This window comes from Beta vulgaris, chromosome 4 (genome assembly GCF_026745355.1).
Source record: "Beta vulgaris subsp. vulgaris cultivar EL10 chromosome 4, EL10.2, whole genome shotgun sequence".
NCBI classification, from domain to species: Eukaryota; Viridiplantae; Streptophyta; class Magnoliopsida; order Caryophyllales; family Amaranthaceae; genus Beta; species Beta vulgaris.
Window position 1 is genome coordinate 36,746,363 of NC_079205.1, and position 18,290 is coordinate 36,764,652.

At 37.5% G+C, this 18,290-nt stretch overlaps 1 protein-coding gene across 2 annotated transcripts in view; it reads right to left on the reverse strand.

Moving 5' to 3' along the window:
- LOC104907423 (uncharacterized) overlaps positions 1–18,290 on the reverse strand; it is a 50,637-nt gene that overhangs the window by 13,558 nt on the left and 18,789 nt on the right. The window contains exons 10-22 of one of the 2 annotated variants that reach the window (XM_010696354.3): positions 15,351–15,437; positions 10,201–10,353; positions 9,996–10,091; positions 9,785–9,844; positions 9,582–9,700; positions 9,317–9,404; positions 5,826–5,930; positions 5,642–5,743; positions 5,508–5,560; positions 5,350–5,413; positions 5,112–5,246; positions 3,098–3,210; positions 2,921–3,014 (exon numbers count right to left, since the gene is read on the reverse strand). In XM_010696354.3, coding sequence (XP_010694656.2) covers positions 2,921–3,014; positions 3,098–3,210; positions 5,112–5,246; positions 5,350–5,413; positions 5,508–5,560; positions 5,642–5,743; positions 5,826–5,930; positions 9,317–9,404; positions 9,582–9,700; positions 9,785–9,844; positions 9,996–10,091; positions 10,201–10,353; positions 15,351–15,437 — 1,269 coding nt within the window. Of the gene's footprint in view, positions 1–2,920; positions 3,015–3,097; positions 3,211–5,111; positions 5,247–5,349; positions 5,414–5,507; positions 5,561–5,641; positions 5,747–5,825; positions 5,931–9,316; positions 9,405–9,581; positions 9,701–9,784; positions 9,845–9,995; positions 10,092–10,200; positions 10,354–15,350; positions 15,438–18,290 lie in introns of both variants that reach the window. The other variant, XM_010696353.3, reaches the window with a different exon arrangement.

Sequence of the window (18,290 nt, forward strand, 5' to 3'; positions counted from 1 at the left end):
CTCTGTATCCATAACCTATACTTTCACAGTCACGTTTTTTCCAAGTCCATATCACATTTGTTCAGGTATCTGCATTCATTTCAGTGTAGCCTAGCTGGTTATCTCTAGAAGAGCAGCAGCTGAACTTGCCGCACCAGCATGAAAAGTGCTCATTTTGGTGCGTGACATGGCATTGAATCTCCAGCCTGTATGATGAACAAAGTTTTCCACCACCGCATTCGTCATACGTAGAATCTCACAAGATATTCAGAGGATTTCTGGAAGACACAAAGCCCGAGGTTCTAGTGATGGCGCATACCCTAAACTAGACTAGCCTTATACTGAAAAACTAAGAAGACGTTAGAGAGAGAACTAGGGATCAGCAAGCAAACACACACATCAGTAATTTCAAATTCATATTACTCAGCCTGGATACAAGGCTACTCTGCTTTGCATCTAGCAGATATCCTGGCTCCCTTATCTGTAAGCAAGCCTCCTATTCATAGACAGCAGGACACAGGCGATACAGCCTAACCACATAAGTAATTAAACATCCCCTACGCATAAATACCCATTTCCCTACTAGGAACAGCTGCCCACTTCACCACTAACTCTTATCCCATGTTAAAAGCAGAATTCTCCTTGCCCACAACCTTTAGTGCCTTGACTCCTTAGTGTTGGAAATAATTACCTTTTAATACTTCCCCTTAAATGCAGGTTTTCTATTTCATAGGAGGCATGAATGATAATACACACGGGCATCAAAGCCAGCCTACAAAAGACAGGGGTCCAACGTAATGACACTCACGGCCACAGAACAAGCCAATTGGGTCTTATTGGTGGCTTGGTACCATGGAATAAAAACTCGCCCCATCTGTTACGTAACACCTATACTAAACCTATTTTCAACTTGCCGTTCTGTAAAATTTTGTTATGTAACGCCAAAATGAAATTCACGGCCTTCTCGCCTCGATGTCCATTATATAATGCTAACTTGCCGCGTTAGAACATCTTTTTTCTCACATTACATCCGTTACCTGTTAGAATTGGCCAAAAAAAGAGAAGACAAAAACATACATTGCAACTAGAAAAAACAATGTGCCCACACTATATAAGGGAGCGACTGTGACATGGGCTTTGAAGTTGGGTAATGTATATGAGATAGTGTTTGTATAATAGGATAAAGCACTCGATTAAGTAATTATTCATTCACCATATATATAATCCAAGCATATGATCCTTTTGTAAAATTATGTTGAAGTAATACTTGTTGAAATTTAAAGCGAAATTCTGTCTAATTATGATAGGGCTGAAATTTGTTTATGTGAATATTTAAAAAATAATTCACGCTGCGTTAATCGTGCTCCATACACGCGACTACTGCATGTCTGCATCATTGCAACCGATACTGCGAATGCGACCGCATCCACGATTTTCTTCCCTGATTGGTGCTGAGATACGTCTCATGGCGAGTACCGATTACACAACCTTTGATGAACCCCACTCTAGCAGAGAATCACACCCAATCGTTCTTGGTGACTTAGTAGCCTAAAGAATCGAACACGACGAGATACCACCGCTAAGCCGTCAACCATAGTTAGTAGTTACAAAACCGAGTGAACACAATCATCATGTTCTCATAAATTAAAAATCCATCCAGAAGGAATGTCACTTTCTAGAGTGCTTACCTTGGCTCAATGAAGCACTCACATCATTCAAGCCCCCAAAGTATTTGTTCGCTGCTAATCATCACCAAGTAATTCCATGCACTGGACCAGTTTCACACAGGTCCCATAATGGTGTAATTTATCTTTGGGCCCCACTAAAGTCCCCCTAGTTAAGTCTATGCTCTTGATTAGTTGAGTAAGGATGTCTCTAACCCTTACCTCCCACTGGCGGTGTTTGGCCATCTCAACTATGTTGTTTCCCTCCTTACATAAGAGCCGTAGTCTACATGTAAATCCCAACGTATCCTTAGTCGTGTCGCTCACCCACTCAAGGCACTGTGAAAGACACAACAACTCAATATCTGTGGACCCTCACCTCAATGCAATTAAGGACATCATCATAGGAAAATTACACCTTGTAGCAATGGCTTTTCGGCTCGACTCATGACAGGGTCAGCCCTACAAACATGTTTTGCAGAATCCATGGCACAAGTTAAGGCAACTTAATAAGAACCATTGACCCAGGGTTCATGCTCTTCAACTTATTTTTTTTCCGAACTTATATCAAAAACCCTTAGTCACAGATATTCAGCTGGTTGAAGTTAGAGGCCAAAACTATTCCACCAGCCACAAGTCTAATGTTAGCTCCTCCATGTTTAAATTGGGAGAGAAAGCTAATGTTTTGGTTTCTCAAAATCTCATCCACAAAGTCCCAATTTTCATTTTTCGAAGAGCACTGGTCTTGCAAAGCAGGAGTAAGGTGTCACTTTTTTTTATCCTCCCTTGCCTTGAAATAGATTTTCAAGCATCACGCCAGCAACCAGCATTGTGCCATGATATCGATGAGATTTCTTGATAGAAGGAACAAGCAAGGAACATACACTTAGATATCAGCCAGGCACATACATTAGGCTTGAGAAGTGCATATACTCATGAGTAATGGAAGATCGTTAGATAAGGCTAAAGGTAATCTTTGTTGAAGACAATCTAAATACCATACATTTAATCAACTAAGAAGCACAGAAAATAAATATTATAACTAGGAAAATACTTTGAAAGATAAGCTTAACGTGCCATACACCAATCAGCAATACATGACCCTTTCAGGGGTGCAATTATTTTGTTTAAAACTACAAGTCATTCTACAATTCCAAAATGACATCAAATGTTGCTTACAATAAATTACCTGCAATAACATTGAAACATGGAGCTTTCAATAAACTTCTCCAAAACTTAAATCCTAAAAACCTGAAAGAATTAAGAGAATATCATACCTCAGGAGTGTCAGCCCAATGTGAAATGCCTTTCAAGAGAAGTGACATTCTGGAAGGATACATCCAATCGAACAACATCCCATATGTTCTTCGGCTGAGGTTTACCAAATAAAAATATCATTTAATCCAGCTCAAACCACGAAAGGAAGCAAGCAAAAACCCCTTAGAAATAATTACCTGTTGGTGGCCATTCCAATCCCCCTTAGATCCCTCATTAACCCAATTAATGAGTATTTAACATTATCACTGCGAAACATTGTATCTGGGGTTGACTCCAATGAAACAAAAACCTAAAAAGCACAAGTTATATCAGTGAACAAGGATTGAATTTTGAAAACTTTCCTGATCAAAGACACCAAAGTGCAAACCCCATGTTCTCTGCGCAGTAATATCCTTTTCTTGAAATAAACCTAGCATGGTGCTTTTGCCCAGCAATTGATCAATAGAGCAATGCAAAACAAACAGTTTTCAGAATCCTACTGACTAGTGTGAACATTTAAAACTATATTTTCTTTTTATGGAAGTTTGCGGTTAATCGCTACATAACCATTTTTTGGTAACTTTTCCCTCTTAACATATCTACTTTTTCACATGGTATTAAGGACCACTTGTCTCCTACATGCCTCTACTTTTTCCATTGTCCTAAATCCTAATGTCTGCCTAAGGCCTAAGCTATAAATAGTTATAAAAAAAGAATGGAGGAAGTATATTAAAAAGACACCAAGGGTGCGTCGCCCATATGCGTAGACTTGAAAGCTTAATTTGAATAATCCAAGGCAAACACATCTAATTATGTTATCTTTTCTACATGTTAGATCACTTCCCTATATTTTTTAGAATTGCCAAAATCCATCTAAGTAGTGTACTGGATTCCTCTGTTATGCTTTATGCATGCATTTGTTATCACTCAAACACCCGTACACATTTATTCGTTTCTTGTGCAGCTAAACGTTAATGGTTAAGCAAAGCCACTTTTCAGATTTATCCAGAAAATGTGAGATAAATTTAACCCATATTCTGTTGAGTAACGTTGTTAATAAGAGCTCAAAATTAATGCATCTTCATTAAAAAGTCTACCACAAGTCCACAATCCCGGACCTGTTATCCCACAATTTCCCTACAAACAAAAGACTAGAAGAGTATGTATTTAGAATATGTAGTTCAGCAATCAGACTGGAAAGCACTCTGTGTATGTAAGCCAGATAGTATGTGTTCAATTCAAAAAAAAAAAAATAACATGACATTTAGCCTTCCGAACTGGACATCTCAGTAGGTGCAACAGTAGGATGACAACAGCAATATGAATGAGGAAAAAAAGGATAAAAGTGAGAGTTGAATGCTCAAAGCCACTCAATTCACGTTACACTGCCATTACTCACAACAGCTGCCTGCTTTAAATAATTATCAGGAAATGCTACACAGTACCCCTACAGTTTTCGAGATCCTCAATACTCCTTGTGTTAATTTGATTTACCTAAAATCACCCTGTAATCAAGTAAATAGTACCACTTTCTCCTCTTTGCCAATGGGCATTAGATTAATTAGTATAAGTATATCAATGATGATAATAACATATTAAATTAACCAACCAACCTCTACCTGTTGCAGCAATTACTGAGAAACTAACTGTCTTCCTTCGTTTGTGAATACAACAGCTATTTAAAGCAATCCACCAAATGGAAGGAAAATAAAGGCCAATATCTTGAAGAATGCATGATAGGGGTACGGATTGTTTCAATAGGGGATTACAGTCAGATTGCATAGCTTTATTTATTGATATACTAATGGATTGAACATTTGGCAAGGAGGGTCATGCTGCAATCATATTTTCATGGTCATTCTAGATAAACACACGAACAAAATATCTAATATCATTGGAAACTGCATGGAATCATCATTTAGCAGCTCTTTTGACTCACCAGATAGCATTCTGTCCATAAATCCATTCATTACCCAGTACGAAGCTTCCAAATCACATAAATGATATAGACGTTAATGCCCAATAGAGCACACTTGACAAAGTCTTGTCCTTATACCCACTGGATATTTTTGGACTTTGTTCGAAGTCACAGCCGAATGACGAATACCATATTTTTCAAGAGTGCTTGGATCTAAACATAAGCTACTAGTCTGCTTTGAATCTTATGTCTATGTCGTTCATAACTCTAGTCACGAAAGATAAGAGGGATACCTTGAGAAGAGGCTCCATTGAGGACTTGAATTTGACAGGGTTGTCCTCCATAAAGATTAACCAGCCAATAATGTAATAGAAAGTCGTTCTGCTACGAGAGCACCTACGCTCTTCCAGAAATGGAAAATTATCTCTCTGAAATCAAAGGGTTAGAAGTTTCAAATGTTTAGCAGACTTTAGTTTCTCAGCTACCAAAATAGAATCATCATATATGTTAAATGCATTAGACAAAGAGTACCGTGTGGTTTGCGACTATGAACTTGATCGTGTCCAACCTCAGAAGAAACTTTCCAGTCATATAGCTGCAGAATACCAGAGGCCACTACAGTTGGTTATTTTTTTCTTTTTTTTTTTTGGAATTACAAGTAATACAGTAAGGGTGAACACAAAACTAACCCAGAGGCCAGCTCCAAGAATAGGCTCAAAGTATGACCAATAACCTCTTCGCTCTATGATATGAAGAAAAGTGGCAATCAGCTAAAACAACCAGGTTGACCAACTGATAATAATAAATGAGTAACCATGCGCACCTCAGTGTAACATTTTAAATTTGTCGCAATCTTGCTCACAATGACATTTAGTAAAACTAGATGATCATTAAGCCCCAATAGCTCCGACAGTCGAGCATATAACTGCTGCGCCCAAAGATAAGAGTCTCAGGTACACTTCTTTAAATTAACTGCTGCGTAGTAATCAAATATCAGACCTTGTTACCTTGGAAGAATGCATGGCCTGGTCACCAACATAAGACTTGCGAAAATTCTGGAAGAAGATTAGTATTGCTCGATCTAACCTCTGCTTGCTTATTTCAGAATATCTCTGCAATATGCATAAGATTTGTAAGGAATACAGAATAGATTCAAGTTGATGAGTACTAATGAATGTCCCAAAACCAGGAATTAGAGCTCCTAATTTTGTAAAGCTAATACATGTCAAAGACCAGAATAAATAGATGGAGTCTTCATTTCACATTGAAAAGGCTTATAATGAATAGAAATTATATATATCTTAGACCAACTTTTCCATGCAAAAATGCTGCAACCTGCTCTAAGCGGTTAAAAACTTCAACATCCTTGCCAAGCGCGGTTTTGAGGTCTAAACTTACTCCAACTGTTCATATTTGCTATGCTGAAACTCAATCTATTGTCTACATACCTTATCCTGACTAGTTCAATAAGAACGATTTCTATTGTCTCCTATATGATCAATCAGACATAATATTATCATCGCTAACTTCTGAAAGAAAGGGACTTTAAGTATGCACCTCAATGTAAAGCTGACATGAAATTTTTGATAACTTCAACACTGTCAAAAAGAAGTATGAATTACTTTCATTGAACTTCAGTTGTCAGGTCATTGCCAGAAAAACCTTCAGAAGGATGTGTAAAGTGATGTGATTTTCTTGGCACATTTTGGGTCCTTTTGTGGTCTTTAGTATATGGAACGAATTGACAACGACCTAGAAGGGATATTACTTAGGTTTGCTACTGGGAAACCAATTGCTAGCCCTTGTTCAACTCAAGACTTTCGTTAATTATATGCAAAACTCAAACTTATTTTAATTTAAGGAATGTCGAACTATATATATAACCTAAGTATCCTAAAGCAACTATAACTAGGAAATAAAATCAGCAAACTAAAGATAAATCACACGCCTAAAAGATAATTAATCTAAAGTCCTAATAGGCTTAGAACATGTAAAACCTATTCCAAGTCGGATAGTAAAACCTTGTAAGCAAACACTACCACTGATACTAGAATCCTAACCAATCTATGAATTTAATCGAACTAGGAATCCCAATCCAACTAGGACTTAGACTATTAGTCCAACTAGAATTAGGATTACAACTTTATACGACTAACATATTTAGGAGTTCTAATTCTAATAGAAGTAGGATTACATGAGTCCTATCCTTACTAGAACTAGGAAACTGACAATACTCCTAACCTGAGGCGAGGCGCACCTTTGGTGCCAAAAAACTTATAAATCAAAATAAGATGCATTGCAATACTGAAAACAACATATATAATATATTAAAGACCCATAAAAGAATGTAAGGAAGCATATTACATCGCTAGAGCATCGGAACAAGTCAAAGTACTAGATAAATAGAAAGGCAAACAAAGTTTTCAATATTAGCCCACTATAATTAAAATGATACTCCAAAACTAATTAAATAAAGAATCATGTAAGTGGATTGAAAAGAAATAACTGGTCACTCCCTTGGGGAAATATGATTTGGCAGAGATGTACCAGATTACTAGTCACCTACTCAATACCTCAAGCTTTTTTTTCACCTAAGAAAAATTAAAATGGAAAAGAAATAATCCCACCCAAATCAGAAGCGGTGAGCTGAAGAAAGAAAAGGATGAAAGAAAGAAAGAAGAAAAAGAGAAGAGAAATAGACGAAGAAGTATATAAGGGAGATAACCTACCAGCAATCGCCGGCGACAACCAGGATGACGGCAACCACCGGTGACCACCGAGGAGACGGCAAAAAAGAGAAGAAGAAAGAAGAAGAAAGAAAAAAGAAGAGAAAAGTACAAACGAAGAAAGTAAAGTAAAGAAGATAAACTTTACCCGCCTCACCGGTGACGAGAAGTCGAGCGGTTGACGACCATCGACGACCGCCGGCGAGGTCCAGTAGCGAACAGAGGGCCAAGATCCAAGTTCGTGCAGATCTAGGGTTTCAACTTCATCCCACACGAAAGAGAAGTCGACCAAAAGGTGATTTTTTTTTTAAAAAAAAGTAACGGTGGCACACACACGTGCCTCAACACCAAAGGCGGACGCTTTGTGCGCTTCGCGCCTCAAGAAAAGGCTCCCTAAAGCGTCTGCCTCACCTGGGCTGGTGGATGCGTTTTGCTTGCCGCCTTGCGCCTAAGCGCGTCCAAAACTAAGCTCCTAACATAACTAGGAGTATTTACAACTTCATTTCTAAGAGGGATTAAGCTGGATTAAGCTCTTCACACAAGCATCATAAAGTAAGAACAGAAGTACTTCACCATCAGTGACACTCATAGACATAAGTAAGAAAAAATTAAATGAAAATAAGAGATTTTCAATATAGTTTCTGTTTTACAGGTAACCTAAAGAGTAAGAACGCTGACTATAATAATTATTTGCGACAAAATGTTGGCCTACTTCTGCTTTCACTACTTTACTTGATAACTGGATACTTTCCAGCTAATGGTGTACTGATCGTACTCTGGCAAAGAGTAAGGTTGAGCATATCTAGTTCACCCTACCCAAAGATTGTTTCTTCATACTTTTATTGTTAAGATACGAGTAATCGAGTATGGCGCATCACATGAATGTTTTTTGAGACTTGTCATTCTTTGGTGATCAGGGGATAGCTGGTAACTTATTGCATTAGCTGGTAGCAGTTAGTTGATTATATAGTTGTTTTGTACGGAAGTGTTTAGATTTCGGAAGATAGCTGACAGCCCGACACTTGATTGTGTGAGATATATTACCCGGACTCGGCTATTTATGATAATTTTTCCAGGATTTTGTCCCAAAATAGAGTGTCGAAGTGTCCATACCTACGTCACAAGGATTTGATATAGGTACTCGAGGTAAAATGAAGAGTAAAACAACAAGGACAATAGCACAACTTAATATTGAATTAATAATATAATTATAGAGTGAGTTTACTGGAAATATGAAGTACAAATATTGTATCATTTTCCAAAAACAGAAGAATAAAAGGAAGCAAAATTTGTCAGTTAAAAAAAATCTGGCAAAAGATGACTTTAAGAAGAAAATATTTTGCAAGGAATAACCTCGACCCCATTTCCGGCATTGACCAAACATTTTTCAGCATTGACTCGTTAAAACCAAACATGTGGAGTGCACATGAACGCATCTCTTATGTTTCAACCCTACTTTTCTCCATTTTTCGACATTGACCAAGTATTTTCCGATGTTGACTTCATCAGTATATGAGTGGAAATCGGGTCTAAACATAAGAATTGTGGGTTACGTGCCTTGCCATGTTTGGTTTTAGTGGGTCGAAGCCGCAAAATACTTGGTCAATGCCCGGAAAATGGGTCAAGGTTGTTTCTCACAAAACATATTTTTTAAGGTCTTATGTTGCCAGTTTTTTTAAAAAAAAGATTGTTTCTCGCAAAAACATGTATTTAAAAGGTTGTTTCTAACAAAGTTTCCTAAAAGGAACTATATATAATTACTGTTGCTATACCTTGCTGTGCGATCCGCTGTCTGTAACCTTTACTAACTGAAGAACTCGTGCCGAGAGTTCAGCATCAATGATCTCTTGTGACTCTGTACTGCAATAGAGTGAAATGATACACAGTCATAATAATCCAGAAATCACAATATAAAAGAAAAAGGGAGGTTTGTGATGATTTTTCAATCTTTTCTACTAGGTATCTAAACAAAAAGATAAGACAAAATGCTTGTGGACATCTTTCTAAAGACGGTCAAGCAGTAGTTGTCAGCTATACCTACTGCCAGTGCATTGCTTGATCTTAATGATAGCAGCAACAATATGAACAATCCATGCAAGTTTGGCTTCCATTACAGACAGCTCCTTGTTATCACTGGCAGGTAATTGAGCTCTTTCCTGGAATATCGTACTAGTTAATATCTTTTGCTTTCACTGCCAAGATACACGAGGAGGTCTCAACCATAAATCAATTTAGAGTACCGTATAGCTCTGAAGAATTGGCTCCACATTATTTATTATATAAAGGCTGCTGCGTTCATACTGCATAAAAATGAATCAAAAGCAAACAATGCCATTAGTATGAATGAGTAGTGTTGTACTCTATTACTCTATGTTTTGCAAATTAGAAGCTGATCCTTTTCATGGAGTCATATATAATGCATTAGATTAAAGCCAAGGCAAAAGGCTCAACCTGGAATCTACAAAGATAAGGGAAAGAATCAAGCTGATCCTGAAGAAGTTCGACATTGTCAAGGGGATTTTCAGAAAAATCATCAGGAAGTACGGCCTATAGAGAACACGAAAGGAAAAAAAAAACAAAAAACACAGATGAGCTTTCATAATCAAATTGGAAAGTGAAACAAAACCACTATCAAAAACATCATTTGAGACAAAACCTGCACAGAGTCAAATCTTGATGTGATGAACCCTTCAGTGATTTTCGGCACAAACTCATCAAGCAAACTTGGCGCATCACCTTTTAAATATGGTACAGATGTTACCAACCTTGACCATAACCCTAAAAGGTAGTATACGCTGCTGCTGGCCCACTTTTTTACACCATTCACAAGGTAACAAATACGGGTTAAGTAAACTCGTATAGCATAAAGGGTAAACACCCGATGTACCATCCATCAAATTAATGAATTGAAACAAAACAAATAGAATATTTTCCAATACAAGGCAGGATAAAGGTATAATACATCTCCCAGTTCTCTGACAAACAAAAGACAGCTCTTTCTATTTTAGGAATTCATTAAACAGGAAGTACAGTTCTACACTGCCTCGAAATTAATTGTCAAAATAGCAAGTGTTATTTGATCAAACAAGTGTTCTACTTTATTTCGTAAGATAACAAAATTTTATATCATCTGTTCCGAAAACAACTTTGACATGACTATATTTGGAAGTTTAAGGATTTTGAAACTCGGACTCAGATACAAGAGTTGGAATTGAGCATAGTCCGAGAGTCGAGCATGGGAAAATAGATTTTCAACGAAAAGCGGACACGTTTATGAACATTTGAATTTTTTTAATATGAACTTGGGGACTCGCAGAATTGTTGAAATTTCAGTATCAAGAGATGAACGTTTTCAGTTTGTGCTTGAATTTTTTAACATGTTTTCCTTTAATGATACAAACAATAAAAGTATACAAACTACACAGATGGCTTGATTTTCCTGAAAAGTTGAACGGTTCCGTTTTGAATATTTTTGTTTTTCTCAATTGAACTTTGTGCAGGAAATCCAAATAACTTATGAAGAAATAGGAAAAAGAGAAGTCGCATATAGTAGTAGTGTATCGTACAAACAAAAAAGTAGGGGTATAAGACGACTGCATAAAGTCCAGAGTCCACTCCAGTCCAAATGGGCTGGAAAAAAATGTGGACTGGACTAGGACTCAAACTTTCGAGCCCATATATTTTCGGACTGTCTTTGGTATTAATTTTGAAGTCTCGGACTTTTCAACATTGCCGCTTTAGATTTGTTAGTCGGTGCTTGATTTTCAATTATCCTCCAAAGTGAAAAGTCTAAACTTACCCTACCCTTTTGGCTTCTTGTTAAATAAATTCATGAATGACAAATCTCTAACCCCAGAGTGGCCCAGACCTAGTAGCCGACTTAATTAATCATCTTCCTCACCTTCGTCACTTTCCCCACTTTCCTCACTTCCTCTCACTATTTCACTTTCCCTCTACCTTACATTCTCTCTGCCTCCTATGCTAATTCATAACTCATCTCACTATATAGATTTCCTTACATTCTCTCTCAAAAAAGATCAGGGTTGTTATCTTGCTGATTTTTAAGAACTTAGGATTTTAAGAGAAAAATTTAATTATTATTTCAAGTTAGGTCTTGTATTTCGCAATTGGAATTTTATTATATCCTCTGAAGATGGATGTAACTTACTTTATGGAATAGATGTACTGAGTTTAATTTTGCAAATCTCAATCATGAGAAAACAATTTGAGCCTAAATTGGGAAAAAAAAAATATAATATTCCGACTATAGGTTCGGACTTGAGAAAAATTTTTGGACTGAACTGGACTCAATAAAAGTTTGGATCGAACTTGGACTTAATTTCTAAGTCCATAAAACTTTGGATTAAATTTGGATTTAGTGAAATCCAACCCAATATAACCAATTTACACCCCTACAAAAAAGTTTGCAGAGTAACGCATAACGAGGCCACAATAATTAATAGGGTGCAGCAATACTCAATCTAGTAGAGAGAGAAACGAAAAGAGAGAAGAAAAAATACAATATGACAGCCCATGGAAAGCAGGAGAGAGAGAGAGAGAGAGAGAGAGAGAGAGGAAAGAGATGCAAAACTCGACAGCCAACTGAAAATATCCAGCAGCCATTACCAAATAAGGTGTCTGCTGATGCTCAAGAAATAGCATCAGCGGCCTGACTAGCAGAAGAAAAGCCCCAATGCTTCAAATCCTGATTTAGTAAATTACACCTTCACTTTGCAGATCAATGGTTTAAACTTTACCACTGAATCTGAGAATTTCCTTAATTATCTTATCTTCTCTAACCTTCTATGTGTCAGACACTCAGGCTTACAAATAACTTATGCATCTACTTTCATCTTTGTGGATCTGAGCTGCATTCTGCATCCGCACCCGGCAGGTCTAGTGTCAGTACAAATATGGTAGAGTAGCAATGTCACAGAATTCGGAGCTCGCTACAGAATGTGCAGCAGGTTTGGGCATGGAATTCAGATTTTCGGGTATGCATTCAGAAATGGACCCCCTTTGTGGGTGAGTGGGTGAGTGGGCGAATGGGCGAATTGGAACAGGCAAACCAATTTGCAATTGACAGGGGGAGGCGGAAAGTGGGTGAATTATGTGACATTATAGTATAAAGTGACCACGCATCATAGCCCAAAATAAAACATACTCTTCCCCATCGAAGAATAAGTCGACGTTTTAGAATTATTTTTTCCTTTTCTCTGCATCACATCAACCCTATTTCTTTCTGCACCAAAGAATCAAATTCAACCATTTTGTTACAAAAAATCCAAGTTGTAACAGCATCGTGAGTATTCCTTCCAAAAGAACCTCGCTACCAAATGCCGCAATTAAATTCACATCTGGCTGAGTTTCTTGCTGTTTCGTCTATTACGTAACAGTGACTTATCGGGTTAGATTGTTTCTCGTTCACTAAATCCGTGCTTTTGCCACAAAAGCTCTCCCACATCAGGGTTCACAAGAAAGGAGGGAGGGAGAGCATAAAATGTCTTAAAATAGATCAGCTTGCACAATGCATACACCAAAGAAGAGAGAAGAGTGTAGAGGATAGAGGAATTCATGTGTGGTCTTGTGTAATTTACTAGTTGTGTTAAGTTATAATGATAAGGGGACGAGGTATTCTGTATTCATATTCTTTTTCCAAATTGTTTGCACCCATGGATTAGGACTTGTCAATGTTGATAGGTTTTCTCAAAAACAATAATTATTTGACCAAGTTATTAGGAATTATTGACATAGATAATCCCAACTTTCATTCATCTTTTCATAATAATCCCAAATTTGGATTATCCTGAAATGATTCCAACTTTGCATTGTAGCTCCTCAAAATAATCAGAACTATCATTTTTCATATACACAATAAACCCAAAAGGGTTTAGTGATGGCAAGAAAGATAAGAGTTTGGATTAATTTGAAAAGCAACCCTCCAAAGTTGGGATTATTCCAAAACAATCCAGAGTTGGGATTATTTTGATAAGATTGCTAAAAGTTGAGATTATTCATGGCAATATTTCTAAGTAATTAAACATATAATAATTGATTATTCACCGTAGTAATTTAACATATATATATATATATATATATATATATACTCCCTATGTCCCAAAAATATTTGGGCACTTGTTAGGACACGTAGTTTAATGTGATATGTTATAGTGTGGTTGTCAAATGTTATTTTATTAAATAGTAGATGTGATGCGAGTTGGAATCTCGGAATTAACGGCTCATTAATGTGAATGTTTGAAGGATACACACTATGGTAGCCATGATCTTTTACAACCCACCTATTTGACTATGCAATTATACCACGAAAATGGTCCTTTCCCCTTCTACATCATAACAGTTTCTCTTACATTTTTTTGTCTCTAAGCCATTTCTGAAAATTATTCTTAAGACACGCCAAAGTCAAACAAAAATCTGGATGGAGTGTGTATTAACAATACGTGGAAAACACAAAATTACAGCAAGAGGACTCGCCATCCTCCTCAAAGAAATCACTGGAGTCTATCTGTTTAACACTGAGCACAGAACATTGAAAACTGAGAGCAACCGCCAGAAAACTTACAAAACAATTTGATCCCATAAGACCTCCACCCCTTGAGCCTTATTATGGATAATAGTGATTATTGTAATAGACTGGCCAAGGGGTGGAGGGGCATTTTTGGTAATAACACTAGTTATTATGTTAGCTTGGGGAGCAAGGCAAGTATACTATAAATAGAGGAGATTAGGGAGAGAAAAGATCATGAAGAAAATTATTGTTGGTTTAAAACTAGTTATTATGTTAACTTGGGGAGTGTGTCAAGTCACTCGAAAACTTGATGATCTATTTTTTTTATTTTACACCCGAATGCAGACCATCATTACTATGGAACTAGATTAACCCACTTTGTTCTAGCCCAAATTAAAAAATTGGCGTTTGCTGTTGTGGAGACAAAAGAAATTCGGTGAAGATTTGAATGAGATAATCAGAAAGGGTTTCAAGAAATTCCAAGAAGACGTCCAAAAGGACCTCAAGAAAATAATTAGTGACGATTTGGCTCCAATCAAAATGGAGCTGAATCATATTCGAGAAGAGATGGAGGAAGAAAACCAAGTGAAGGAAGTTTTTAATGGTGGCAAGTCTGGTGGTAGATGCGCCACATGCAGTGGACAGTTGGTGGCTCCAACCTTTTTAGGGGTCATTTTACAGGTGGTGTTCGCAGCTCTTTTGCCGGTAGAAGGACTAGAGGCGGAACAGATAGGTCCACTGGTCATAAAAGAGGAAGCAGATTAGGTGGAAGGCTCGTGACTCCTCTGATGGCTCCTACCGTGGATAATTTTCTTCATGATCTTTTCCCTCCCTCATCTCCTGTACTTATAGTCTACTTGTCTTACTCCCCAAGCTAACATAATAACTAGTGTTTATTACAAAAAGTGCCCCTGCCCCCCTAGGCTAGTCTACTACAATTTTGTTCCAATCTATACACCCAAATCATTCCCATAGATGCATACTTCCAAAACACCTTTTTCCCGGTGTTAGTCCTTATGCAGTATTCTTTCAGCAAATAATATCGAGGGTGCTTCAGTCATCTTTATTAAGCATTACACTCATTCTTTAATATATATGCATGGATCAAAACAACACACATAATATCAGAGGGTCTACCAGCTAGCACTTATTAAACCATCAAATTATGTAAGTTGCCTAATGACACCAAAGTAAAGGGGAAAGAATACATCTTGGAGAGGGGGGAGGGGGGGGCGCTAGGCATGCGTGAGTTTCTTTAAATCATTATAACAATAACTAACCTGCCAAGACTGTAAGGACTTTGATGTGAACTCTGCAACGAGATGTATCCAATCGCTGTAACCTTCCAAGTTCACAAGTTCTGACAACTGCAATGCAGATATTGAATCGCCAAGTCACACCGGAAAAGCATGTTAATTATCAAGTCATTGCGCAGAGTCGCAGCAGGTACGAAAAAGAAAAGCAGGATTCCGCCAGTCATAGATAAAAAAAATTCTTGTCTTCCTTTAGGTCACTAGAACAATAAAAGTATTTTGACCTCAAAAATAATGCTGGTAAGAGCATTAAATACAATAGAATTGCATAGGTTTAGGACAGAAGAAGAACTTAATAATTATGGGAAGTAAATCTTACAAATGCACAGAAACTGTCTAACTGCTTATACATTGCGAGACAGAAGGCTACTCACCTTTTTAATCAAGTGTCCATGCGAAACAGCCTCTTCGCAAAGAGTGAGACTAGAACAGCCTCTTCAAATTTTACAGATGAGGCACCACAGATCTGACCCCCCCCCCCCCTCCCCATCCCTGCTTTAACCAAGCATAAGCATACATTGGTATGGTATGATACTATGATGTCTTCTGATAGGAAAAGGAATCATCTTACAGAATTGATTTCCCAATTCTTACAAATCCAAATTCATAGAGAGTCAGCTGAAAGATTTATCTTTTCAGTACACATCATGCAGATTACTTAAGAATGTTTAAGTACACAACACAAAGTCTTGGTGCCACAAAAAGCAGAAAGAAGCTCCTGGGACCAAAATTTATCGTAATTACAAAGCCAAGAAATCCAGATTAGAAACAACCAGAAGTTCCAACAATCGACCCCAGGAGGTATGCCCATCTGAAACCACTTCCATTGTGCAGCCCTGAAATTTATCTTTGGGAACAAGAAAAACCCTAATAATCTGTAGATCACTCTTAGGACTAAGCCTCCCTGAAACATGGCTCTATCTCTAGGTAGAACATATTGACATAGGACCTTCTAAATCCGGATAAGAGACCATGCTAACTTTGAACCCCAGCAACATTTCTAAGAAACCTATTTTACTAGAGATTCTTCAAAAACACCTGCGATAGGGAGGTTCTCTTCTAAAGAAAGATTCTTGCTTTTTTTTCGATAAATCAACCTGTGAAGAACACAAGTACACAAGAACAAAGCCAAAGCTTTAAACCCAATAAGAAGGGGTCAGCTGTACGAGCCAACATTTTATCTCTAGTGGTCATCCACATAGATCTTCAACCTCCATCAAATGTTATATGCTCCTACAAAACCCAACTTCTTCATATTAGGCTTATTAATACCTCACATCCATGTCAACTTCTTCACAAGGAGGATCTGGAGGAAATATGGTGTTGAAAAAGTAGCTATGATGAAATCAGGATTGTTTATGGTGAGATTTCATTCCGTTGATTGTAAGAATCTCTGGAAGCTGGTCCTGGTCCTATTCTGTATGACAGTAAACCTGTTATTGTTAAAGAATGGACACCTAATATGGACTTAAATGCTGGCCATGTTAAGATTTTGCCTACCTGGATCACTTTGCCAAATTTGCCTTTGCAATATTTGGGTCTGTCAGCTTTGAATAACATTGTAGGGGTGATTGGAAAGCCTATAAGAACTAATAGAGCAACAGCTCAGAAGGACATTCTAGAGTTTGCAGGGGTGCTGGTTGAGGTGTCAATAGATCAGGAATTCCCAAATGAAATCATTTTTTGTAATGAGAATGGGAAGATGATTTCTCAACAAGTGTTGTATGAGTGTAAACCTGTGTTGTGTAGTGACTGTGGAGGCATTGGACACAACATGGAGCAATGCAGAAAGAAAAGATTTGAAGTTGCAAAAGGTAAGTTGAAGCCACAAAAGCAATGGATCCCAAAGCCTAAACCACAAGTTCACGCAACTATTCAGCAGCCTGCTCAGGCTATTCATCTTGATAAACCTGTGCAAATTATTAACAAAGGTCCAGGGTTGGCAACAATTGAAGAGGGTGTTGAAGAGGAAGGAACAGGTGTAATGAATGATGCTTCTGGTAGTAACTCACATGTAGATGGGAGGGTACCTAATGAGCAAGTGGAAATGGATGTTGTTGAGCAAGTTGTGCAAAAGCGCGGAGGTCAGGCCTTGTTTCCTAATGGATAGGATAGGGTGGGGTTCTGGAACATTAGGGGACTAAAAAGCTTAAATAAACATGGTGATGTGAGAACTCTTCTCAATCATCATAATTGTGGGCTATTTAGTCTCCTTGAGACTAGGGTTAAGCCTTATAATGTTGCTAAGGTTTACCCTAGAGTTTGTCTTAATTGGAGTATTGTTGCAAACTATTCTTATCATAAGGGAGGGAGGATATGGATGATTTGGTTGCCTCATAAATTTGAAGTTGATGTCATTGAATGTAGGGCTTAGTATATTCATAGTAGAGTACTCCCTCCGTCTTTTATTAGTTTACCCCTTTCTTTGGGGCACATTTGCCGAGATACTAATTTGAACCTTAATATCTCTAATTTTCGATAAGCAAAAATTACAAAAAGTTGATATTTGGATAATACACATTGAGACGAATCCAACAAGATCTCACATGACTATATTTTCCTTAAATACAAATTACAAAAGATAGTCAAAGTCATGTATGTGAATAGTGTCAAAAGTCAAAAGGGGTAAACTAATAAAAGACGAAGGGAGTAAAACACAAGGGTCCAGGGAGGTGCTTCTCTTTTACCTCGGTGTATTGCTCAAATGATATGGCTGATAGGCAGATTATGTGGGAGGATTTAAAAAGAATTAAGGTGTCCTAGGAAGCTTGAATGATTTATGGGGATTTTAACAATGTTGTTAATCTTAATGAGAGATTGGGATCTGCTGTGACTTTGCAAGAAGTTGAGGGATTTAGAAGTTGTTTAAGGGAGTGTGAAATTCAGGAAATGGAGATTGTTGGTCCT